General features: G+C 36.8%; 1 protein-coding gene across 1 annotated transcript in view; it reads right to left on the bottom strand.

Annotated features, from left to right (window-relative positions):
* Positions 1–27,377, bottom strand: part of OLA1 (Obg like ATPase 1) — a 167,692-nt gene that overhangs the window by 130,188 nt on the left and 10,127 nt on the right. Inside the window, exons 3-4 of the mRNA XM_082658526.1 lie at positions 11,952–12,095; positions 6,481–6,608 (exon numbers count right to left, since the gene is read on the bottom strand). Coding sequence (XP_082514652.1) covers positions 6,481–6,608; positions 11,952–12,095 — 272 coding nt within the window. The remainder of the gene's footprint in view (positions 1–6,480; positions 6,609–11,951; positions 12,096–27,377) is intronic.

The following is a 27,377-nucleotide window of genomic DNA, read 5'->3' as shown; positions in this document are numbered from 1 at the left end:
GGTGATGGGTGCACAACATGTGAATGTACTTAACATCACTGAATTGTACACTCAAAAATGGTTAAAACTGCAAATTTTATGTTATGAACACTTTACCACAATTTTTTTTAATTTATAATTAAAAAAATGTAGAAATTAAAAATCTAAGTTCACAAGAAAAACAATGAAACAGCATTAAAAATAACAGTCTATTTGCACTCACACAGAATGATCGTTTATTTAAACTCCAAAATAATTCTTTAAGTACAGTATTACAATCCCCATTTTACATGAGAAAACTGAGGTTCAAAGACAAGGTGTTACTTTTTCACAGTTACACAGCTAGAAAGTAAGAACTGACAGTTACACAGGTTTGATTCTAAAACCCACATTCGTTCCACTTTACTCTAGGCACTAGACTGAAATAGCAGAAAAATAAAATAGTTGCTTTATGCTAACATGATTCTGATTTATTTTCCCTTTCATTATTATCTTTAATGTCATTTAAACAGTAACTAATTTTTAACAGACCACTTTGAAAAGTATATCCTGAACATCATACCTCTGCGTTTCTGCTTCAAAGTGAATGAAGGCTAGTTTTTTTGGTTCATAAAAAAGCTAACTCAGCTTATGTGAATAACTAACCTATTAAGGAAATGTGGATAGTTTGCTTCAAAAAACTTTTAAAATAAACAAACACGGTATTTAGCTTTTTAAAACAAAATCTTCACAACAAAATTTTCCATAAAAGTGATATATACTAAGTATAATGGGTATCTGTTTTGTTTTCAAAAGCAGTTAATCCATTAAGTAATTTTTAGAATGTTAATTTCTATTTATTTTTTCCCAAACACTGGAAACTGTTATTTTTCTTTCTCAATGACATGAGCAAGTAAGGAAAAGCAAAAACAAAAAAAAAAAAGGAAAATTATGAATTCATAAAGAATTTCTGTTCTATAGTTAATACATATAACTAGCAATGTATAACATACCCATATGTAGTCAGAGTTGTTTATCCAAAATCATAGGTGCCACACGGCAAAAGTATGGAGAAAGTCCCACTTTTTAAAAGTTTTTAGTTTTTTAAATCATGCAAACCATTAAAAAAATGTTCTGTATGGTTCAAGAAACCTGAAAAGCAGTCAGCTGAAGAGTAACACATCTGGATCAAGAAATAATTTCTGCAGAATTTCAAAAGTTCAAAATACTTTGGGAAAGGGGGAATAATTAAGTAGGAAGATGATTATTTCGAACATCATCAACATTCAAAAACAGTTTGACACTTAGACCAAAGAAAGGAATATATACCTCAGATAAATAACTGCAGGCACATGAAAAAATGCTCAACATCGCTAATTATTTGAGAAATGCAAATCACAACTACAATGAGGTATCACCTCATTCCAGTCAGAATGGCCATCCTCAGAAAGTCTACAAATAATAAATGCTAGAGAGGGTGTGGAGAATAAGGAAACCTCCTACACTACAGGTGGAAATATAAACTGGTACAGCCACTATGAAGAACAGTATGGAGGTTCCTTAAAAAACTAAAAGCAGAGTTACCATATGAACCTGCGATCCCACTCCTGGGCATATATCTAGAGAAAACCATAATTTGAAAATCTACATGCACCCCGATGTTCACTGCAGCACTATTTACAATAGCCAAGACATAAAAACAACCTAAATGTCCATCAACAGATGAATGGATAAAGAAGATATAGTGTATAGTATCTATGTGTGTGTATATATATATATATATGTGTGTGTGTGTGTGTGTGTGTGTGTGTGTGTGTACACACACACACACACACAGGAATATTACTCAGCCGTAAATAAAGAATATTGCCATTTGCAGCAACCAACATGGATGGACCTAGAGATTATCATACTAGGTGAAGTTAAGCCAGACAGAGAAAGACAAATATCATATGATATTGCTTATATGTGGAATCTTAAAAAAAAAAAAGATACAAATGAACTTATTTACAAAACAAAAATAGACCCACAGATAACAGAGCAATGCAAAAAGTTTCTAAAACCAGGGATTGTGAGACCAAAGCTATAGTCACGTGAATTTTAGACCAAGAATTTTCAAACTGTTAAATGTTGCCTTTATGTTGGAAATAAATGTCTTCAGAAACTTGAAAAAAAAAAAAAAAGATCAACAGACATAGGAAACAAACTTATGATTACCAAAGGGGAAGTGGGGTGGGAGGAGAGGGATAAATTAGGAGTTTGAGGTTAACATATACATAAAACAGATAACCAACAAGGACCTACTGTATAGCACAGGGAACTATACTCAATATTCTGTAATAACCTATAAGGGAAAAGAATCTAAAAAAGTATATATATATATATATATATATATACACACACACACACATATATATATACACACACACACACATATATACACATGTATATATGTATGTATAACTGAATCACTGTGCTGTACACGTAAAACTAACACATTATAAATCAACTATATTTCAATAAAAAATTAAAGAAATTTAATGAGACCTCAAAAAAACTTTAAAAATACAATAAAACAAAAGTATGAAAAAAAACATTAAAAATGCAACTCAACTGAATAACTCCTGTAAACACTTTAATCTGCCTCCCTGCCCCAAGTCTCCATTCAAAATTTTATACTTAAGTCATCAGAGAAGAAAATCCTTAATATAGTGGACATGGTGAATCCCCAGCTACCTCCCAGGATCTTTTCCATCACTTCTACTCCTCGTTATTAATCCTATCCACGCTGACAATTCCTTCATTGTGCTAGGGCCTTTGAAACAAGCCATTTACTCTGAATAATCAATCTCTCCTTCCCTCCTGCTGCTAACTTATTAGCCCTCACCCAACCTTTACCTCTCAGCAAAATCATCACTTCCTCAAGGTAACACCACACACACACACACACACATACTGTCTCTGTTCTCTGTACGCAACTGGAGAATGACATCTAGTGTTCATGTGACCATTTATTCAATGTCTGTCTCCTCCACTGGACTGTAAACTCCATAAAGGAGGGTCATTTTCTTTTTACTCACCATTACATCCCTTAGAATCTAGCACACTAAAAAGAGAAGCTCCACAAATAATGTGTCAAATGAATAAAACAGAGTGGTCTAAAGATTCAAAGTCATTAAGAGGTACAAACAACTAGGTATAAAATAAGTAAGTTACAAGGATGTAATGTACAGTACAGGGAATATAGTCAGTATTTTATATCTTTATATGAAGTGTAATACATAAAAATATTGAATCACTATATTGTACACCTGAAACTATATTTTGTAAGTCAACTATACTTCAATTAAAAAGAGTGCTTGTTAAAATAACTAGATTTAAAAGTTAAAAAAAAAAGATTTAAAGCCAACAAACCTGTCAGAATAACTATTTACATTTAAAACAAGTATAAATTTTTGATGCAAGGTATATATTTACATCCATCTAACAACCAAGGGAAATAAACAAGGTGAGGGGAAAATTAACCTTTAAGAATCAAACTAACGGAGAGAAACATAACATTAATAAATTAAAACTCTGTAATAACCACAACTTACCATTAAAAATTTTTTCTCTCTGTTTTCAGAAGTTCTAATGAAAAGCTTTACAGTGCCCTGAACACACGAATACATATCATCCTACACTGTCCCTTTCCTTAGTAGTTTAAACCAACTGTATAAAACAAAAATAGATGACTTCCCTAGTGGCACAGTGGTTAAGAATCCGCCTGCCAATGCAGGGGACACAGGTTCGATCCCTGGTCTGGGAAGATCCCACATGCCATGGTGCAACTAAGCCCGTGCGCCACAACTACCGAGCCTGTGCTCTAGAGGCTGCGAACCACAACTATCGAGTCCACGTGCCACAACTACTGAAGCCTGCATGCCTAGAGCCCGTGCTCCGTAACAAGAGAAGCCACTGCAATGAGAAGCCCTCGCATCACAACAAAGAGTAGCCCCCACTCGCCGCAACTAGAGAAAGCCCGTGAGCAGCAATGAAGACCTAATGTAGCCAAAAGTAAATTAATTAATTAATTTTTAAAAATAGAGAAACTAAAAGATATTAACATAAAAAATGGATTTTTCACACCAAAATTAAAATGAAGTAAAGAAATAAAACAAGTTTCAAACATGCTAATAATAAGCAAATAAGTAAACAATTCACAAGTACGTCTTTTTTTAAGTCCAAATACAATAATGTAATTACACATTTATTAACATTATTAATCAATATCTGTTTCCACCACTAGACTAGAAGCTTCATAAAACGAGAAACTGTATTAGATTCTGCTACCCACTATATATTTCCAACACCCAGAACAGAAAAAACATTTACTATTTAATTAACGAATATTAAATAAACAAATGAACTGCATTTCTGGTGACTTTAAGACGTTTGAAGAAAATAACCTTTATAAAGAGTAATATTAAAGATAAAATTTTATTTCACACTCATATTTAATAACCAGTTGAAGATGAAAATATACCATAATTTGGAATTAAAGAATTCTCACTTTTCATAGCTTCAAAGTAATCACTTTATTCTTTTATTCTCTTCAAGTCTTTGTTATTGCCTGTAATTCTACAAAGGTTTTTAAAAAATTCTTGTTATAAATGTATCATTCTGTGTTCTGTGCACTATACAATAATATATACTGTATTTCATCAATTCTAAGGTGCATATTTTCACAGTTTAACATATTTCAAATCAATCACTATAAGAAAGCATCTTACCTAGTTTAACTGGATTTTTTTCCCTTTCTTAACAACAATATCTTTAGCCTGAATGAAATACAATAAAGTATGTATGCTCCTAACCAAATTCATTTTTCCCCTAAAGGTTAGAAAAACATATCAGATGAATATTATACAAGAGACAACAAAACCAAAGACTTTATTACATATATGAATGGTTTCAGGCTATTCTCAGGAACTTATCATCACCCGAAACTGCTCCAGCTCTGAAAATTTTAAGTCAAATATCCCTCTCAACCACACACCCGCTTACAGCCAACATACCTGTTCCTGAACCTCATCAGGAAATAGATCCTTCCACTTTTCAGTCCTTTCCTACCTTCACTGCTACCCTATGGTAAGCTCTATCCCACACATCAGTTCAATCACTCACACCCCAACCTTCAGTTCTCTTGGCCCCCATCCTCCTGTCATACCTGCCCTATCAAGACTACTTCCTTAAAGACATCCCTATCTGGATGTCCCTGGTACACATTCAAAAAACTGTCCCAAACTGAACTCTTTGACTCTGCCAAGACTTGCTGCTCCTTCTGTATTTAACATCTCAGTGAGTAGCATCAAGAGTCATTCAATTGGCCCAGTCCAGAAACCCAGTTGTCACACTTGATTCTACCCTCTCTTTGAAACTCTCACATCAGTCACCAGAACCAGTGAAAAAACAAACTGTCAGGAAAACAGAGGCTCCCGCCAATGTACAGACATTAGGTAACACTACTCAACATAACTGAAACCCCACACACACAAACATATAACCTTATTCTTTGCCTACATTCCAAACCCTTCCAGAAGGTGTCTCCAAACCTTCATCCAAGTAAAGCTACCTAGACCAGTACTTCTCAAACTACCTGTTATGGGCTTTTGTAAAATACAATAAAAATGAATTACTAGGCAAATGAATTTTTTAAAAGACATACATAAATACTAGCACAATATTTTAATTAAATTCAAATGACCAAAAAATTACTCAAATTTTCTAAATGCTCACTCTCAATTGTTTATAGTTATCTGTCAAGGGCCAGTAACAAACAAAAGCACTGAACCAGACCCCACCTCTAATTTATGTTTCCTTCGTTTGCTCATTATAATATTATTAATATTATTACCATAAAGTACAGTCTTGACCTGAGCCTTAACCTAAAACTTTCTATTTTGTCAGAGAATTACTTTGTTCTTGGTTCACTTCTACAGTCAAAAGAACACAAACCAACATATAGTTCTACTTATTTTCTCTCTGCTTTATATCCCTCTCTCCATCAAGGACTAGCTGATCTATAGTCTCTCCTTAATCCTTTCATCTTTAGTAAATAACCTGGATGATTTTCTTTCCTCTGAAGTAACGGTATCCCCTCCTCTATCAATTCTGCCTTTACAACACATGGAAAAGCAAAAATGCAGACAAATTCCACAAGTTAAGAAAATTTCAAAATGCCTTTACAATCAACAAAAGTACTTCTGCATAAAAACACTTTTCAATGGGTCTAATCCAGAATGGGATAAAATTCAATTACAAAATGACAGCAACACAGCATATTACTATGGAATAAGCCTTCTCATATGGAGATGATATTTAATCACATTAAGTCACAATCAACAGACAAATCCACAATTCACCTTGTGAAGCTAAGCAAACTTTATTTTATTAATTATTTATTAATTTTACTTTCACAATAATGGAAAGAAAACACGGATCATAATGAAATCAATCAATTAAATAAACAACTGTACTTACGTGTTAGATGAAAGATTCCATCACAGGCACTAATATGAGATAAAAAGGCATTTCCCAGGCCTTGCCCATTGTGAGCTCCTTTCACAAGGCCAGCAATATCCACTACATTTAGAAAAGCAGGAATTTTGCTGAAAAACAAAAGATGATTTTAATATAAAATAGTACTAAGAACCTGTTTATTAACCAAATGGCTTTCCCAAACATGTTACATGAATTAATTCTTTCCTTTCTAGAACAATGTTTATTAGACTCTCAAATGAATTAAAAAAATTTAAACAAGAAATAATCTTTTAAAACATTAGGACTTTCTGGGGCTTCCCTGGTGGCGCAGTGGTTAAGAGTCCGCCTGCCGATGCAGGGGACACGGGTTTGTGTCCCGGTCCGGGAAGATCCCACATGCCGCGGAGCGGCTGGGCCCGTGAGCCATGGTCGCTGAGCCTGTGCGTTCGGAGCCTGTGCTCCGCAACGGGAGAGGCCACAACAGTGAGAGGTCCGCGTACCGCAAAAAAACAAAACAAAAAAAATTAGGACTTTCGGGCTTCCCTGGTGGCGCAGTGGTTGAGAGTCCGCCTGCCAATGCAGGGGACACGGGTTTGTGTCCCGGTCCGGGAAGATCCCACATGCCGCAGAGCGGCTGGGCCCGTGAGCCACGGCCGCTGAGCCTGCGCGTCCGGAGCCTGTGCTCCGCAATGGGAGAGGCCACAACAGTGAGAAGCCCGCGTACCGCAAAAAAAAAAAAAAAATTAGGACTTTCTTACCTAGGAAAATGAAGGGAAAACATTTTAAAGCAGAACAGATGTTTTTATTGTTACTCTAAAAACTAAAACTCATATCATTAATTTTATTATACTGGCACATGCACACATACACAAAAGCAGAGAACATTTAAACAGTATACTGATACAAGTCAAGGTAATCATCATAGAATGAGCCAACGTACTCAACAGATACTTTGTGCCAGGAACTGGACTAAGTGCTTTACATGTATTATCATTCTAAAGTTCAAACTTACTCTATAAGATGGGTGTTATTTATTAAACCCACTTTACAGATGAGGAAATTAAGCCATAGAGGAGTTAAGAAATCTATTGCACACAGGATCACTCAGCTAATAGTGACCAAAACTGCTATTCAAATATAGGATATCTGGGTTTGCATTTAATCACCATATAGGTTTTACAGCCCCAAAATGCACATGTAATGATGTGAACCAATTGTCAGCATAGTAATAACGTAGTTGTTAACAACAGCAGCAGAATTAGACACAGTAAAGTAACAGTTAACACAAATTAGAAAACAAGAAAACCAGTCAGCCATGTAGAAATGGAGATTAAAGCATATGAGTAAATAAAGCTACTTTCAATGTCATATGACAAAGGTGTACGGTATATGCATTTATGTATCCTTTGTCAATTTTCAGAGTATTCATTTTTCAGAATGTCAATTTTATTACATGATAAAATACAACATAAAAGTTCCACAAGGGCTTCCCTGGTGGTGCAGAGGTTGGGAGTCCGCCTGCCGATGTGGGGGACATGGTTTCGTGCCCCGGTCCGGGAGGATCCCACGTGCCGTGGAGCGGCTGGTCCCGTGAGCCATGGCCGCTGAGCCTGCGCGTCTGGCGCCTGTGCTACGCAGCGGGAGGGGCCACGGCGGGGAGGGGCCACGGCGGTGACGGGCCCGCAAACCGCAAAAAAAAAAAAAAGTTCCACAAAATGCTTTCCTATTATCTGCATGGAAACTGAGTCCTTTTAAAATAACTGTTCTATAAAAAATTTTTATACAAATAGAAATTACTTCATAACTGGTACCAGCAAATCCACAGAAAACATACATAAGATGGGGTTAAGTTTTTGGTGACTACTGTGGTTGCCTCTCCAGCATCCTTTGCCCCTTCTCTTGATGACTATTGACTGTCATTTGGCTAGCCATACCTCGCCAGTGTAGCCTGGAGCTTTGAAAAAGCTGGCTCTACACCTAACTCTAGAAGGGGGCATGTAGCTTGGGCCTATACTAAGCAGCTTAATCTCATTCCCTAGGCACAATTAATGATTCTAGGACCTCTGCCTTGCCCCATTTGCCTAGAAAGGCTTAAGGAGAGATTTGCCAGAGAGGGTTAAGAGGATTCTTGAATAGAAGATCGTCAGTCCTCTGACAGGGCTTCTAGAAGCAAACCGCTCTTCCTTCACTCTGAACAAGGATGAGAAAGTATACAGTTCCAAGATTTGAGAGTTCCAAATGATTTGGTCATTTGAGCTGACCAAAGGGGAAGGCGATCTTATGATCAAGCTGATAAAGTAAGTAAAATGGAGAGGGGAACAAAGCCAGGTCCTTGATGACACAACTGAGGTGCTGAAACCAACATAAAATACCATGCTACCTGTTACTAACTCAATAAATCAATTTTTAAGTCCATATGTTAGGTGCAACCAAACTCATCTAAATAATATAACTTCTAACAACTAAAACATATCACCCATATGATAAATACAAAGTACAGTAGCATAGATATGAGAGGAAAGGCCCTGAAGTTGAAGGAAGAAGTCGGGGGTTCTAGCCCTGGTTGACATTAACTATCTGTATGACCTTGAGCAAATCATTTCACCTTTCTGGGCTTCCGTTCCTTTTATAAGGAAACCACACAGGACAATCTATAGCTCTGAGATTCTGTTTTCTAATGAAAATGAGCTTCTTAATTCTGATTCTTGATTTAAGGCCAGGATAAAGGTTTAAACCATTAATATATCTCAAAAAATAAAAACTTGAGCCCTAATTCAAAGATTTTCTATATACTGTACCAATGATTTTAAGACTACTTTATGTTTTTAGACCTTATGAAACTTTCTTGAAATTAAAATAAGGTTTAAAATCTTTTTAATCACTATGATATAATGAACACAGAATACCAAAAACATTTATAAGTCTTTCTTCAATAGAAACAAATGAAAATGATGAGGAGGATTCTTCTTCCATCAAAAAAACAAACAAAAAACCTGGAAACTTGCAATATAACAGGTAAGTTTGGGGTTGCAAGAAGAAAAACTATGAATTACTGTCAATTCTTCCTTATTTGCTTGACCACAAAGAGGACAAAATTAAGTTATGGAAAAAATGAAGATGGGTTCCCATTCAACTTTTGTATTTCCATAAAGGTGTTTAATCAATGTTTACCAGTAAAGCAAAAGAAATTTTGAGAAATTAATTCCCTCACTGCCTAAAATTTCAATAAATTTGAAGTCCATGAGCTTTATTATTGATTTTTTTTAATAACATTTATTTATTTATTTATTTATTTATTTGGTTGCATTGGGTCTTAGCTGTGGCAGGCGGGCTCCTTAGCTGCATCTCACAGGCTCCTTAGTTGCGGCACATGTGTCCCTTAGTTGTGGTAGGCGGGCTCCTTAGTTGCAGTAGGCGGGCTCCTTAATTGTGGTATGCGAACTCTTAGTTGCGGCATGCATGTGGGATCTAGTTCCCTGACCAGGGAGCAAACCCAGGTCCCCTGCACTGGGAGCTCAGAGTCTTAACCACTACACCACCATGGAAGTCCCTCCAAGAGCTTTATTATTGTTGTTGTTCTCTTCATGTCTCTGGAGAATTTCAGCAGTGTCACATGACCACACAGCCCCTCAGTGGCAAAGGCTCACACAAGGAGAGAGTCAGAGTGGGCAGAGAAGGCAGCACAACAGCAGCTGGGGCCTGGACAAGGAAGGCATCTGGGCAGGAGAGCAGCCCAGCAACAGGCAGGGCCCAAGCCAGGAGAGTGTCCAACCTGGGCAACAACCTGGTGGGTTCAAGGGATTTGCAACATATAAAGGGACTGAGCAAATAAGCACATTATGGGGACAACTGGAGAAAGCTAAATGGAATCTGTGAATTAGATGATAATATTAGATCATTGTCAATGTCCTGATTATGATGGTTTACTGTGGTTATGTAGGCGAGTGCCTATACTTAGCAAATACAAACTGAAGAATTAAAGTGCAATGTGGCATCATGTCTGCAAGTTATTTTCAAAGGTTCAGAGAAATTTGAGTGAAAGGCATACAAACATTCTACATATAATTTTGCAGCTTTTATATAAAATTGAAATCATTTAAAAATAAAAAGTTTTTAAAAAGGATTCAGAAGTCAGCTTGAGGAGCCAATTTGAGGGATATAATTTGAGCTATATCCAATGACTGTGACATATTATAACCAAGTGAGTAACACTGATATGAATGAATAAATGAAAACAAGAAAGCTCTTCTTACAGCAGAATGTCAACTAATAAATGAGGAAGATGGTGGAATTACAAAATCATCATGTGACAATCATCACAGTAATAATTAATTCATAAAAAAATCAATAGATGCTAAAACTAGAGGATGAAAGTAAGAGAAGTAAATAAATTTGGTATATATTCTGTAGTTAGAACTCATAGGAATTGCTGATAGATTGGATGTAGGGGTGAGGAAAGAAAAGAATCAAGGATAGATCTTGGGCTTTAACTTAAGCAACTGAAGAAATAATAGTACTATTTATTGAATTATAAACGTCTTGAGGAAGAACAAATTTGACACAGGCAGGGTGAAATCAAGTCCATTTAGGACATGTAAAATCGGAGGCACCTGTTTAGCCTTCTAAGTGTCAGTGTCAAGCAGGCGGTTAGATACACATCTAGAGTTCAACAGAGTTCAGGGCTGGAGACAAAAATTGGGGATTTATCACCACATTCAAAATAGTGAAAAACTAAAAGCAAACTAAATTCTCAATAATAGGGAAATGGCAAATAATCTGTGCACATTCATATAACATAGTACTAAACATTATATTAGAAATTATTATTTATTTAAATCTGTACTTTTTAATCTAGAAAAATATTAACGATACCCCAAGTAAAAATATATCAAAAGTATGGAAGGATCTACCTCAAAAGTATTTATATCTATTATATCAAGGTAGAAGTATAGGTGATTTTTACTCCTCTCTTTATACATTTCCATATTGTCTGAACTTCCTACAATAAAACTGTATTATCTTACTTTTTCTAATTAAAGATATAATACATGCTGTTATAAAAACTTCAAACAGAGAGAACTACAAGAAATGAAGAAAAAAATGACCTAAAAATTCCATTCCCCAGAGATAACCATCAATTAGTTTGTGATCTTCAGTTCATACATTTTCCTATTAATACACACATACATGTATCATTTTACATGAATGGAATCACATAATACAGACTAATTACTCCCTCTACTTCACACTCCCCAGAAAAAAATAACTTCAATGTTAACAATGGATGTATCCTTCCTCACCCTTCTCCAGGTTCTAGGTTACTTTTATAATCACCCAAAACAATAATGCTACATTAATTTTGAAATAAACAACACAACCCTTCTACATAATTTTAAATATATCACTTATATATATTTACTCAATCTATACAGGGCCAACCACATGAACAATGGCATAAAGATTCTTCTTACCTTGCTGGTTTGTGGTACTGGCAAAGAAAGTCAAACCTTTCATCTGGCACAGGTACTCTGCTCTCATTAGGATCAATAGTGCAGAATGGGAAGTTTTCTGCTGAAGCTTGACTATTGGTTAATACATTGAAGAAAGTAGATTTCCTAAAATGAATAAAAACAATTTCAATCAATTCTTAGGCTAACACTGAGAAAAATCTATCTCACTCTAATTTCAATGCTCAAATAAAATCCATAAGGATTATAAAACCAATCTGGGAATGCAGGGTAGGGGGTAGGGCGGGGAATACATTTTTACTAACAGAAACAAATGAAATTTACAACAATGCAGCTCATGATTTACAATTAAGTTATGCTCCTCTCTCAGTCTATTTGGAACGTGAAAAGCATCTCCCCAAAGAATCTTTGTTATAAATGATAACTAGTCTCACAACACACCACAAAATCTATTTTACTCCTAAAGTACCTGGAATACCAGTATCATTTCACCTGTATCTAGTATAATCTTCTCTGGCATAAATGTAGAGAGGTGTGCATTTAGTTAGGTCAATCACTTCACAAGCATTGGCTAATTGTCTAATAGGAAATGGGAGTTTGGAGCTCAGACTCCCTTCTAATTGTTAGTGCATAAGGATTACTGGTAATCTAGAACTGTGAATGGTGGATTGTGAAAGTCAAAATGTGAATTTTTTCCAAGGTATAATTTTAATCAAGAAAAAGCTATTAAAAATGAAAGAACTGTTCACTAATTTTCTGTTATCTGATTTTTATCAGATAATACACACTCAGAGAATGCCAACTCGTATTACTATTCTATCTTTTCCAAACACTTTTTAAGGTAAAAATGTCTCCCAGATGAGCTCTAACCCTATATTCATCAGAAGTTTATACTTGCTACAGTTAGTTCATCTGACTGAATTTTAAATCAGAGAACCAGTCCTTTTTTTTTTTTTTTAAATTCTGAGACCCTTTTAAAAGAGTAATGAACAGGGACTTCCCTGGTGGTCCAGTGGTAAAGAATCCACCTTACAATGCAGGGGACGTGGGTTCAATCCCTGGTCAGGGAACTAAGATCTCACATGCCACGGGGCAACTAAGCCAGCACGCCACCACAACTACTGAGCTCGCATGCCTCAACTAGAACCCCCAAGCAGCAAACTATACAGCCCACCCACTCTGGAACCCGCACGCCACAACTACAGAGCCCACACACCCCGGAGCCAGTGCACCACAACTAGAGAGGAGAAAACCCACACGCCACAACTAGAGAAAAGCCCGCGCACTACAACAAAGAGCCTGTGCGCCACAACTAAGACCCAACGCAGCCAAATATAAAAATTTTTTTAAAAAGCCATCTCTGGGCTTCCCTGGTGGCGCAGTGGTTGAGAACCTGCCTGCCGATGCAGGGGACACGGGTTCGAGTCCTGGTCTGGGAAGTTCCCACATGCCGCGGAGCAACTAGCCCCGTGAGCCACAATTACTGAGCCTGCGCGTCTGGAGCGTGCGCTCCGCAACAAGAGAGGCCACGATAGTGAGAGGCCCGCGCACTGCGATGAAGAGTGGCCCCCGCTTGCCACAACTAGAGAAAGCCCTCGCACAGAAACGAGGAGCCAACACAGCCATAAATAAACAAATAAATAAATTAATTAAAAAATAATAATAAATAAAAAAATAAAATAAAAAAAATAAAAAGCCATCTCTAAGACACCCTCTAAAAATAAAATAAAATAAAATAGTAATGAACAAAAGGCAACAAGGAAGGCTTACCTAAATACTACTGGTGAGAAGGATGGTTTGGCAACGATATATTAACTTGAACCTGCCCATAGGTCTTTAAGATATTGCTCTTATATCACATTCAGACTAAATATTTAGGATTAAAGTAGAAAAGTTTCCAAAAACAGACACTTAAATCATTACTGGTTACTTAGAGTACCAATGGTCAAATCAGTAGCTTTCAAATGCTTGCCTATAACAGACTCAGCTGAGAATTTAAAGGCATGCACTACCAGGCCTCTTTCCAGATTTGGTGTAGGCCCCAGTATTTTAACTCAGCTAACAACTCACTGAATAATACTGACTGTTGTAGAATTTATATTGGTAACCTCTAAGAGCCTGGTAACAATCCCAGAACTCTAGGAATGATGATTAAGAGGAAATTACTAGTTCCTATAGAGATAGCTTTTCTTTTCAATCCTGTTAAGATAAATGTCATAGTACTTAATTTAAAATAGTCTGTATATTTATCAAGTTATAGTCCATCTATTTCAAGAAAGACACTGAAGATTAATACAATTTTAAAAATTAATATATAAAATAAGGCAGATAATTTTTAAAAAGAAAACTCACATTCAAATTATGAGCTTTAAATGCCATGTCCATTAAAAATAACGAGGACTTCTTGGAGAAATTACTAGTTCCAGGTCTGGGACCAGAAGTATACAAGATGAATCTCAAACAATTTTTCCCCAAGGGAAAACAAGGAACCTACTGAAGGCCATAGAGTCCTATCAAAAGCACTCTGGAGCCAATCTGAATAGGCCCACAGGCCAAAGATGGGTCAATCTGAGCATCTTTAAGGATAGCTACAATGAACTATAACAAATCAAATAACTTCATATCCATGAGCTGTTAATAATCCTCAACAAGACAAAATCAAAAAAAAGAAAAAAAAACCCCTCTCTGGCTACCTTTTAATGATGCTAGGTGATTGATTCTTCTGATAACCGTTGAGTAAAACATTCATTGTGTCTTTCCTATATAAACTGCATTTAGAGTAACAAAGAGTTGATGAAGAAAAGATTCTTTTATAGACATATTCCAGCCAATAAATGAAAAAAGAATAAAAAACTTAGAATACCACCATTTTGCAACCACTAAGGAACTAATGAATTGGGTAATTATCACCAATGATCATTAACTGTCTCCCCCCCAAAAAGTACCTCCTAACAATTATGTACACCATCTTTCAAGTATTCCTGACATAAAAAAATTATATGATCAAAAATTATCTGAAACTTACCTGATCAAGCCTTTAGATATTACTATCACTTAACAGAAAATACAGAGGACAGGAGAACATATTAAATGACACCACATAGATGCAATTAAGAAAATTTGGACTTTGGAAAATTCTGTAAGACTAACATCCAGATTTCTCTAACAAGTCAACTGGTGGAGGGAGGAAATTCTGCTTCTGGGTGAGATGCAAAAGCTAACAGCAGACTAGAACTCTCACCCAAAACTAGAAAAGCCATTTAAATGCAGGATACAGAAAGTATCTGTTTGAAGGGGCTAAGAATCTGGAAATGGGACATTTGCCCATTCTAGGCAAAGTAAGGCGGCCAAGAATCCAGGGATCTCTCTTATGCAAGAACAGCTTTACTCGCGTAAGCTGATGCTGAAGTACAGGGAACCCAGCAAAGAATTAGAAGACTTGGAGGATGGACCTCAAGAACACGACCAGTTTTCCCCTCAGGATATTGCTCACAAAAGGGAGAATTACAAAAGTGTACTGAAGTAAATGAACTGGAGAGTAATATGCTCCATACCTTATTCCCCTCCCTACACAAAAATAAAACATAAAAAGTGATACTTAGGTTGCCAAAACAATCCATAAGTCCTTATTTACCGAAAATGTAAGTAAAGGGAATTCCCTGGCGGTCCAGTGGTTACAATTCCGCGCTTCCACTGCCAAGGGCGCGGATTCAATCCCTGGTCAGGGAACTAAGATCCCAGAAGATGCGCAGTGCAGCCAACGAATAAAAATAAAAAATTAAAAAAATAAAATGTAACTAAAATATTGCATACCTGCAATAAAAATATTACAAAATAATGGTACAATAAAAATACTTCAAGGAAAATTTAAATATATTAATTAATCCACTTACAAGACATTTGTGCCTTTCTTGGGGGACAAAAAAAGTGCAGTTGTATTTTTGTACACTGTAGATAAAAAACTGCTCATTGCTATTACCACAGTCACAGTAATTGCAATATAAAAAGTCCAGGGGCTTCCCTGGTGGTGCAGTGGTTGGGAGTCCGCCTGCCGATGCGGCGGACACGGGTTCGTGCCCCAGTCCGGGAGGATCCCACATGCCGCGGAGTGGCTGGGCCTGTGAGCCATGGCCGCTGAGCCTGCGCGTCTGGAGCCTGTGCTCTGCAACGGGAGAGGCCACAACGGTGAGGGGCCCGCATACGGCCAAAAAAAAAAAAAAAAAAAAAAAAAAGTCCATAGGGAGTTCATGGAGTTATTTTCAAATTTATTGGTTTTATTAAGTACTACATTTTTGACTGCCTACCTGGACAAAAATATGTTTAATACTAAAGAAAAAAGTTTATCCCTTAAAACATATTATACAGTAAAAATATAGAAAAGAAAGTCCCATTATCTCTTAGGCTAAAAAAATTCTTACATGCAGTCAAACTAAACATGGAAGACATCTCCATTTTCACAGATCAACTCATCTTGGACAGGATTTTAAATTTCATAAAGTCCAAGTAATCTGTACCTTCCAATAGCTTTGTAAGTACAAAAAAGTAAAAAGGAAGAAGGAAAAAGAAAATTTTCTAAGGATTATTAGTATAGCCTTTAGCGGCAAGTTAAGACATTTTGATCTATTCAAATCTATTAAAGAAAAGCCTTGCAAAAGCAAAGAATTTTAAAGTTTTGGCTTAAATTGGAGTGGTAAAGCCCATAAGGCTTTTTGTGAAATGAGAATTTTACACACACACACACATTCAGATCCCTTATAAGGTTATTATTGAAGCTTGAAAGTATAAGATTCAAAATTGTAGGGATCTCTCTTATGCAAGAACAGGTTTACATAAATATTATTTCAGCAATGCTATCATTAAAAAAAAGAGTGGATAGACTTAATGTATGCCCCCTCCACTTAAGACCTAAATACTTTATTTTTGAAATTATATATTTTACTATAATAAATAAATCTGACTGAATATATGTTTTATCTAAAACCTTATGCAAAATTACAATATGTATAGGGAAGTCAGGATACCAATGCAAACTCCCCCAGCATTCTGAATTAACCATTCATACAACACACAACCAAAAGCATGGAAAAAAGAATATTCTTTCGAAATGTTTTGAATTTACATATAACTAAACTGTTAAAAAGTATCTATCTGCTAGATACAGAAAACAGAAATGACAGGAATAAATACCAATGTGTGTATACATAAGTTAGTATAACCACATATTTTTCCTAATTCTATCAGGTGAGAGGGCTTAAAAGAAGTAACACCCCAGCAGTAGGATCACATCTAGAGCCCAGATCTTAGTTTCTAAATACCATTCTTCAATAAAAGAAACCAAGGGTCTCTGAAGACAAGGTTAGGACACAAAAAATACACTATTAGCCAGAAATATCTTACAGTGTCAGAGAGTAAGGAAATGCTTGAAAAGAAAAAAAAAAAAAGGAAAAAAAAAGAAAGAGAAAAAACAAAAAGCATGGAAAAAAAAGATGGAGGCATGTAAAAAGGACATAAAACGCAACTTAAAGGAGCTCCCAATGACCAAATCTGAACAATTTGAGCAACAAAATAAATACTGATAATATTGGATTAAAACCCAAAGAATAAAAAAAATTTCACTGAGTCTAAATAGAACTATATAAATGATTGAATAAATAACTAATTGTAGGGGGAAAAAAAAACATTCCATACAGAAGAATTCCAAATAATAAATGTAAAAGGAATAAAGGAAGTAGAATATCACCATTAGAACACCACACTAATAATTGCTGCAGGCAAAATCCACCAAGAAGTGATAAAGTTTAGCTGGGGAAACTTTAAGAAGAAACAGAATATTTAAATAGCCTCAAGATACCTTTCCCCCATAATACTAATTAATTACTGTGGTGATTTTAACAAATGTCCACAAATTCTTTGATACTTATTCCTTCAGGAGGTGGAGCTTAATTCCCCTCCCCTTGAGCATGGGTTGGACTTAGTGACTTGCTTCTAAGGAACAGCCTATCAAAAAGAAAAAGGATAATTTTACAGTGGAGAAATCTGGCAGACACCACCTTAACCAAATGATCAAGGTTAACATCACCAGTGACAAATCATGTTGCTATCATGTAGCCCCTCAATATGACACAATGAGAAAGGCACTTCACCTCCACAGTGTTCTTCCCAGAAGTCTATTGCATGATTTCTGATACCAAAATATATTATAAAACTACAGTAATCCAAATAGTGTGGAACTGACATAAAGATGGACCCATATACCAGTGGAACAGAATAGAGAGCCCAGAAATAAATCCTCCCATATACAGTCAGATAATCTTTGACAAGAGTATCAAGACCACACAATGGGGAAAAGACAGTCTCTTCAATAAATGACACTGAGAAAACTGGATAGCCACATGCAAAGGAATGAAGACCCTCACCTTACACCATACACAAAAATTAACTCAAAATGGATTACAAACCTAAAGGTAGAGCCTAAAACTATAAAAGTCACAGAGGAAATATAGGGGAAAAACTTTGTAACGCTGGATTTGGCAATTATTTCTGAGATATGACACCAAAAGGACACGCAACAAAAGCAAAATTAGAAAAAAAATGAGACTACCTCAAACTTAAAAACTGCACATCAAAGGAAACAATCAACAGAGTGAAAGGTAACCTACAGAATGGGAAAAAAATAATTGCAAATCACATGTCTGATAAAGAGTTAATATCCAGAATGTATAGAGAACTAGTATAACTTAACAACAACAACAAAAGTAACTGTAAAAAGTAACATTAAAAAGTAGCAAAGGACCTCAATAGACATTTCTCCACAGAAGATAAACAAATAGCCAAGAAACATACGAAAAGATGCTCAACATCACCAATCATCAGTAAAATGCAAATCAAAACCACAATGAGGTATCACCTCACACCCATTAAGACAGTCACTATCAAAAAAACAGAAAACAAGTGTTGGCCAAGACGTAGAGAAATTAGAACTCTGGTACACTGTTGGTGGAATGTAAAATGGTACAGCTGCTATGGAAAACAGTATGAAGGTTCCTCAACAAACTAAAAATAGAATTACCATGTGATCCAGCAACTCCACTTCAGGGTATTTACCCAAAATAATTAAAAGCAGGATCTCAAAGTGATATTTGCACACTCATGTTCACTTCAGCATTATTCACAATAACCAAAAGGTGGAAGCAGCCCTAATGTCTATCGACAGAGGAGTGGATAAAGAAAAAGTCCACAGCATGAGGAAACATCAAACTGGAATTGAGAGACATTATACAAAATACCTGAATAGAACTTTTCAAAAGTAAATGAAATTTTTCATGACCTTTAAAAGGTCTATACAGGAAAAGAAAAAGGACATTAGCAGGAAAACTGGTGAAATCCAAAACAGGCTATAGTTAATAGTAAATAAATAAATGAGCGAAAAAAAAAATCTGAAATTATATGATATAGCAACAGTGACCAGGCTTCAGGTTCAAGACGGTGGAGTAGAAGGACGGGCTCTCACTCCCTCTTGCAAGAGCACCAGAATCACAACTAACTGCTGAACAATCATCGACAAGGAGACACTGGAACTCACCAAAAAAGACACCCCACACCCAAAGACAAAGAAGAAACCACAATGAGACAGTAGGAAGGGCGCAAGCACAATAAAATCAAATCCCATAACTGCTGGATGGGTGACTCACAAATTGGAGAATACTTATACCACAGAATACTTATACTCCACCCAGTGGAGTGAAGGTTCTGAGCCCCACTTCAGGCTTCCCAACCTGGGGGTCCGGCAACGGGAGGAGGAACTCCCAGAGAATCAGACTTTGAGGCTAGCGGGATTTGATTGCAGGACTTTGACAGGAGTGGGGGGAAAAAGAGACTCCACTCTTGGAGGGCACACACAAAGTAGTGTCCACATCAGGACCCAGGGGAAAGAGCAGTGACCCCTCAGGAGACTGAACCACACCTACCTGCTAGTGTTGGAGGGTCTCCTGCAGAGGCGGGGGTGGCTGTGTCTCACCATGAGAACAAGGACACTAGGAGCAGAAGTTCTGGGAAGTACTCCTTGGCAAGAGCTCTCCCAGAGCCCGCCATTACCCCACCAAAGAGCCAGGGTAGCCTCCAGTGTTGGGTCCCCTCAGGCCAAACAACCAACAGGGAGGGAACCCAGCCCCACCCATCAGCAGAGAGGCATATTAAAGTTTTACTGAATTCGGCCCACCAGAGCAAAACCCAGCTCTACCCACCACCAGTCCCTCCCATCAGGAAACTTCCACAAGCCTCTTAGATAGCCTCATCCATGAGAGGGCAGACAGCAGCAGCAAGAAGAACTACAATCCTGCAGCCTATGGAACAAAAACCGCATTCACAGAAAGATAGACAAGATGAAAAGGCAGAAGGCTATGTACCAGATGAAGGAAAAAAATAAAACCCCAGAAAAACAGCTAAATGAAGTGGAGATAGGCAACCTTCCAGAAAAAGAATTCAGAATAATGATAGTTAAGATGATACAGGACATCGGAAAAAGAATGGAGGCAAAGATCGAGAAAATGCAAGAAATGTTTAACAAAGACCTAGAAGAATTAAAGAACAAACAAACACAGGTGAACAATACAATAACTGAAATGAGAAATACACTAGAAGGAATCAATAGCAGAATAACTGAAGCAGAAGAACGGATAAGTGACCTTATCCGGAAGACAGAATGGTGGAATTCACTACTGTGGAACAGAATAAAGAAAGAAGAATGAAAAGAAATGAAGACAGCCTAAGAGACCTCTGGGACAACATTAAACACAACAACATTCACATTATAGGGGTCCCAGAAGGAGAAGAGAGAGAGAAAGGACCAGAGAAAATATCTGAATAGATTATAGTTGAAAACTTCCCTAACATGGGAAAGGAAATAGTCACCCAAGTCCAGGAAGCACAGAGAGTCCCATACAGGAAAAACCCAAGGAGAAACACACCGAGACACATAGTAATCAAATTAGCAAACATTAAAGACAAAGAAAAATTATTGAAGCAGCAAGGGAAAAATGACATAACATACAAGGGAACTCCCATAAGGTTAACAGCTGATTTCTCAGCAGAAACTCTACAAGCCAGAAGGGACTGGCATGACATATTTAAAGTAATGAAAGAGAAAAAACTACAACCAAGATTACTCTACCCAGCAAGGATCTCATTCAGATTCGATGGAGAAATCAAAAGCTTTACAGACAAGCAAAAGCTAAAAGAATTCAGCACCACCAAACCAGCTCTACAACAAATGCTAAAGGAACTTCTCTAACTGGGAAACACAAGAGAAGAAAAGGACCTACAAAACAAACTCAAAACAATTAAAAAAATGGTAACAGGAACATACATATCGATAATTGCCTTAAACGTGAATGGATTAAATGCTCCTACCGGGCTTCCCTGGTGGCGCAGTGGTTGAGAGTCCGCCTGCCGATGCAGGGTACACGGGTTCATACCCCGGTCTGGGAAGATCCCACATGCCGCGGAGCAGCTAGGCCCGTGAGCCATGGCCGCTGAGCCTGCGCGTCCAGAGCCTGTGCTCCGCAACGGGAGAGGCCACAACAGTGAGAGGCCCGTGTACAGCAAAAACAACAACAAAAAAAATGCTCCTACCAAAAGACACAGGCTTGCTGAATGGATACAAAAACAAGACCCATATATATGCTGTCTACAAGAGACCCACTTCAAACCTAGGGACACATACACAATGAAAGTGAGGGGATGGAAAAAGATATTCCATGAAAATGGAAATCAAAAGAAAGCTGGAGTAGCAATACTCATATCAAATAAAACAGACTTTAAAATAACGAATGTTACAAGAGACAAGGAAGGACATTATATAATAATCAAGGAATCAATCCAAGAAGAAGATATAACAATTATAAATATATATGCACCCAACAAAGAAGCACCTCAATACATAAGGCAATGGCTAACAGCTATGAAAGAGAAAATTGACAGTAACACAATAATAGTGGGGGACTTGAACACCTCACTTACACCAATGGACAGATCATCCAAACAGAAAATTAATAAGGAAACACAAGCTTTAAAAGACACAATAGACCAGATAGATTTAACGGATATTTATAGGACATTCCATCCAAAATAGCAGATTACACTTTCTTCTCAAGTGCTCATGGAACATTCTCCAGGATAGATCACATCTTGGGTAACAAATCAAGCCAAAGTAAATTTAAGAAAATTGAAATCATATCAAGCATCTTTTCTGACCACAACGCTATGAGATTAGAAATCAAGCACAGGGAAAAACATGTAAAAAACACAAACACATGGAGGCTAAACAATATGTTACTAAATAACCAAGAGATTACTGAAGAAATCAAAGAGGGAATCAAAAAATACCTAGAGACAAATGATAATGAAAACACGATGACCCAAAACCTACGGGATGCAGCAAAAGCAGTTCTAAGAGGGAAGTTTATAGCAATACAATCCTACCTCAAGAAACAAGAAAAATCTCAAGTAAACAATCTAACCTTACACCTAAAGGAACTAGAGAAAGAAGAACAAACAAAACCCAAAGTTAGTAGAAGGAAAGAAATCATAAAGATCAGAGCAGAAATAAATCAAACAGAAACAAAGAAAACAATAGCAAAGATCAATGAAACTAAAAGCTGGTTCTTTGAGAAGATAAACAAAATTGATAAACCATTAGCCAGACTCATCCAGAAAGAGAGGGAGAGGACTCAAGTCAATAAAATTAGAGATGAAAAAGGAGAAGTTACAACAGACACCACAGAAATACAAAGCATCCTAAGAGACTACTACAAGCAACCCTATGCCAATAAAATGGACAACCTGGAAGAAATGGACAAATTCTTACAAGGTATAACCTTCCAAGACAGAACCAGGAAGAAACAGAAAATATGGACAGACCAATCACAAGTAATGAAATTGAAACTGTGATTAAAAGTCTTTCAACAACAACAACAACAAAAAAGTCTTTCAACAAACAAAAGTCCAGGACCAGATGGCTTCACAGGTGAATTCTATCAAACATTTAGAGAAGAGCTAACACCCATCCTTCTCAAACTCTTCCAAACAATTGCAGAGGAAGGAACAATCCCAAACTCATTCTATGAGGCCACCATCACCCTGATACCAAAACCAGACAAAGATACTACAAAAAAAGAAAATTGCAGACCAATATCACTCATGAATATAGATGCAAAAATCCTCAACAAAGTACTAGCAAGCAGAATCCAACAACACATTAAAAGGATCATACGCCATGATCAAGTGGGATTTATCCCAGGGATGCAAGGATTCTTCAATATATGCAAATCAATCAACGTGATACACCATATTAAGAAACTGAAGAAGAAAAACCATATGATCATCTCAATAGATGCAGAAAAAGGTTTTGACAAAATTCAACACCCATTTATAATAAAAACTCTCCAGAAAGTGGGCATAGAGGGAACCTACCTCAACATAGTAAAAGCCATATACAACAAACCCAGAGCAAACAACATTCTCAATGGTGAAACACTGAAAGCATTTCCTCTAAGATCAGGAACAAGACAAAGATGTCCACTCTCACCACTATTATTCAACATAGTTTTGGAAGTCCTAGCCATGGCAATTAGAGAAGAAAAAGAAATACAAATTGGAAAAGAAGACGTAAAACTGTCACTGTTTGTAGATGGCATGAAACTGTACAGAGAGAATCCTAAAGATGCCACCAGAAAACTACTAGAGCTAGTCAATGAATTTGGTAAAGTTGCAGGATACAAAATTAATGCACAAAAATCTCTTGCATTCCTATACACTAATGACGAAAAATCTGAAAGAGAAATTAAGGAAACACTCCCATTTACCATTGCAACAAAAAGAATAAAATACCTAGGAATAAACCTACCTAGGGAGACAAAAGACCTGTATGCAGAAAACTATAAGATGCTGATGAAAGAAATTAAAGCTGATACAAACAGATGGAGATATATACCATGTTCTTGGATTGGAGGAATCAATATTGTGAAAATGACTATACAACCCAAAGCAATCTACAGATTCAATGCAATCCCTATCCAATTACCAGTGGCATTTTTTACAGAACTAGAACAAAAAATCTTAAAATTTGTATGGAGACACAAAAGACCCCAAATAGCCAAGGCGGTCTTGAGGGAAAAAAAAAGGAGCTGGAGGAATCAGACTCCCTGACTTCAAACTATACTACCAAGCCAGTAATCAAGACAATACGGTACTGGCACAAAAACAGAAATATAAATCAATGGAACAGGATAGAAAGCCCAGAGATAAACCCACACACCTATGGTCAACCAATCTATGACAAAGGAGGCAAGGATATAAAATGGAGAAAAACACAGTCTCTTCAATAAGCGGTGCTGGGAAAACTGGACAGCTACATGTAAAAGAATGAAATTAGAACACTCCCTAACACCATACACAAAAATAAACTCAAAATGGATTAGAAACCTAAATGCAAGACTGCACACTATAAAACTCTTAGAGGAAAACATAGGAAGAACACTCTTTGACATAAATCACAGCAAGATCTTTTTTGATCCACCTCCTAGAGTAATGGAAATAAAAACTAAAATAAACAAATGGGACCTAATGAAACTTAAAAGCTTTTGCACAGCAAAGGAAACTACAAACAAGATGAAAAGACAACCCTCAGAATGGGAGAAAATATTTGCAAATGAATCAACGGACAAAGGATTAATCTCCAAAATATATAAACAGCTCATGCAGCTCAATATTAAAAAAAAATAACCCAATCCAAAAATGGGCAGAAGACCTAAATAGACATTTCTCCAAAGAAAACATACAGATGGCCAAGAAGCCCATGAAAAGCTGCTCAACATCACTAATTATTAGAGAAATGCAAATCAAAACTACAATGAGGTATCACCTCATACCAGTTAGAATGGACATCACCAGAAAATCTACAAACAACAAATGCTGGAGAGGGTGTGGAGAAAAGGGAACCCTCTTGCACTGTTGGTGGGAGTGTAAATTGATACAGCCACTATGGAGAATAGTATGGAGGTTCCTTAAAAAATTGAAACTAGAATTACCATATGACCCAGCAATCCCACTACTGGGCACATAACCAGAGAAAACCATAATTCAAAAAGATACATGCACCCCAATGTTCATTGCAGCACTGTTTACAATAGCCAGGACATGGAAGCAACCTAAATGCCCATCAACAGACAAATGGATAAAGAAGATGTGGTACATATATACAATGGAATATTACTCAGCCATAAAAAGGAACGAAATTGGGTCATTTGTAGAGACAGGGATGGATCTAGAGACTGTCATACAGAGTGAAGTAAGTCAGAAAGTGAAAAACAAATATTGTATATTAATGCATATACATGGAACCTAGAAAAATGGTACAGATGAACCAGTTTGTAGGGCAGAAATTGAGACACAGATGTAGAGAACAAACGTATGGACACCAAGTGAGGAAGCGGTGGGTGGGGGGTGGTGTGTGATGCACTGGGATATTGGGATTGACATATATACACTAATATGTATAAAATGGACAACTAATTTTAAAAAATGCAAAAAAAAATTATGAAAATAGAAAAAAAAAGTGACCAGAATTCTGAAAAATAAACAATGAAAATTAAAAGATTTAACAGAAAGTAAATTATGAAGTACTTTTAAGGTACACAATTACTGTTGATAACAGGAAAGAGTGAGTGGGAGAGCATATCCATTGTCCAAAAGATTATTCATAACATATTAAAAAAGAAAACAAATAATTCCCAAGTCACGAATTTCCATGAAAGAGGAGGCACCCTGGAATACTGAGAAGTATACAATAAGATTTAAGTTCATTTAAATGTTATTGGGGAATTTTGCTTCCCCTTCTATTTATGGAACTGCCCTCCTGACACAAAGAGCTAGGAAATCAGATAAAACATGAAATAAACAGTTTTCAAACAGGGGACAGTATGTAGCACAGGACTGTGTTCCCTGTGAAAACAACCAATGAACTAAGCTCTAAAACTACCCTAGCTTACTGCCTAAAGGTGGTTTCAAAGCCACAGCACAGGGAGGGGGAACCAATAGAACCCGGCAGTCATGCCAAGTTAAAGAGACTGAGATGAGAGTTTGAGCAGGCCGAAGTAGCTAAAATTTACAGGACAGTATACTAGAAAGGAAGCAGTTGCACAGAGAGAGGGCTCTGGAGATAAGCAGAAGGTATCTTCAAGAATATGGCTCAGTAATATTTGTACATGAGGAAGCTCAGTCTCCAAAGGCCAGGAGAAAAAAACACTCAAAAGCAGCACAGTGAACAGTTCTCAGGTTCACACGGAGCTTGGAACAGTTCACATCCCCACCAGCCAGAGCAGAGAAAGATATAATAATATAAGGGAACTTGGGTAGAGTCCTCAAAGAGTCACGTCTTAGTATCAGAGCTAAAGTAGCACCAGAGCAAAAAATATTATGAACTCATCATAAGAAAATATAATAAACAGCCTCAAAACAATCAAAATGATACACAAAAACTAAATGCCAGAATAAAGTCCTACACTCGTTAAAGGAATACTATAACATTCAGCACTCAACATAAAATCCAGCATCTGGAATCCAATAAAAATTAACAGGCACGGGCTTCCCTGGTGGCACAGTGGTTGAGAGTCCGCCTGCTGATGCAGGGGACACAGGTTCGTGCCCCGGTCCAGGAAGATCCCACATGCCGCGGAGCGGCTGGGCCCATGAGCCATGGCCGCTGAGCCTGTGCGTCCAGAGCCTGTGCTCCACAACGGGAGAGGCCACAACAGTGAGAGGCCCGCGTACCATAAAAAAAAAAAAAAAAATTAACAGGCATGCAAAGAAGCAGGAAAATATAGATCCAAAGCAAGATAAAAGTCAATAAACACAAACACAGTAATGATAGAGATGATGGAATTAGCAGACGAGGACCTTAAAATAAATGTAATAGATTTTTTAAAATTTTTCTGAAGGATATAAAGGTAAATATGAAGATAATGAAAATATGAAAACCATCCAGACAGAACTATTGTATAAAAAATACAGTATATGAAAAAATTGAATTGAAATGAAACACACTGGATGTGACTAACTGTAGATTAGACACTGCAGAAAAGATCAGTGAACATGAAGACAGAACAACAGCAGCTATCAAATGAAGCACAGGGGAAAAAAATTGGACAAAAACATAACCAGAGCTTCAGTAGAATATTACCTAGCGGACTAACCCATATGTAATAAAAGTCTCAGAAGGAGAGGAAGGGAAAGGAGGAGAGGGGGAGAAAAGAGCATTTGAAGAAATGCTCTGGCCAAATATTTTACAAATTTAATGAAAATCATAAACTCACAAGCCTAAAGTCTCAACAGACCCCAAGCAAAAGAGGCATAAGGGAAACCACATCAATGCAT

This window comes from Grampus griseus (genome assembly GCF_964374135.1).
Source record: "Grampus griseus genome assembly, chromosome: 7".
Lineage (NCBI taxonomy): Eukaryota > Metazoa > Chordata > Mammalia > Artiodactyla > Delphinidae > Grampus > Grampus griseus.
This window is presented reverse-complemented; position numbering and strand designations above follow the sequence as displayed.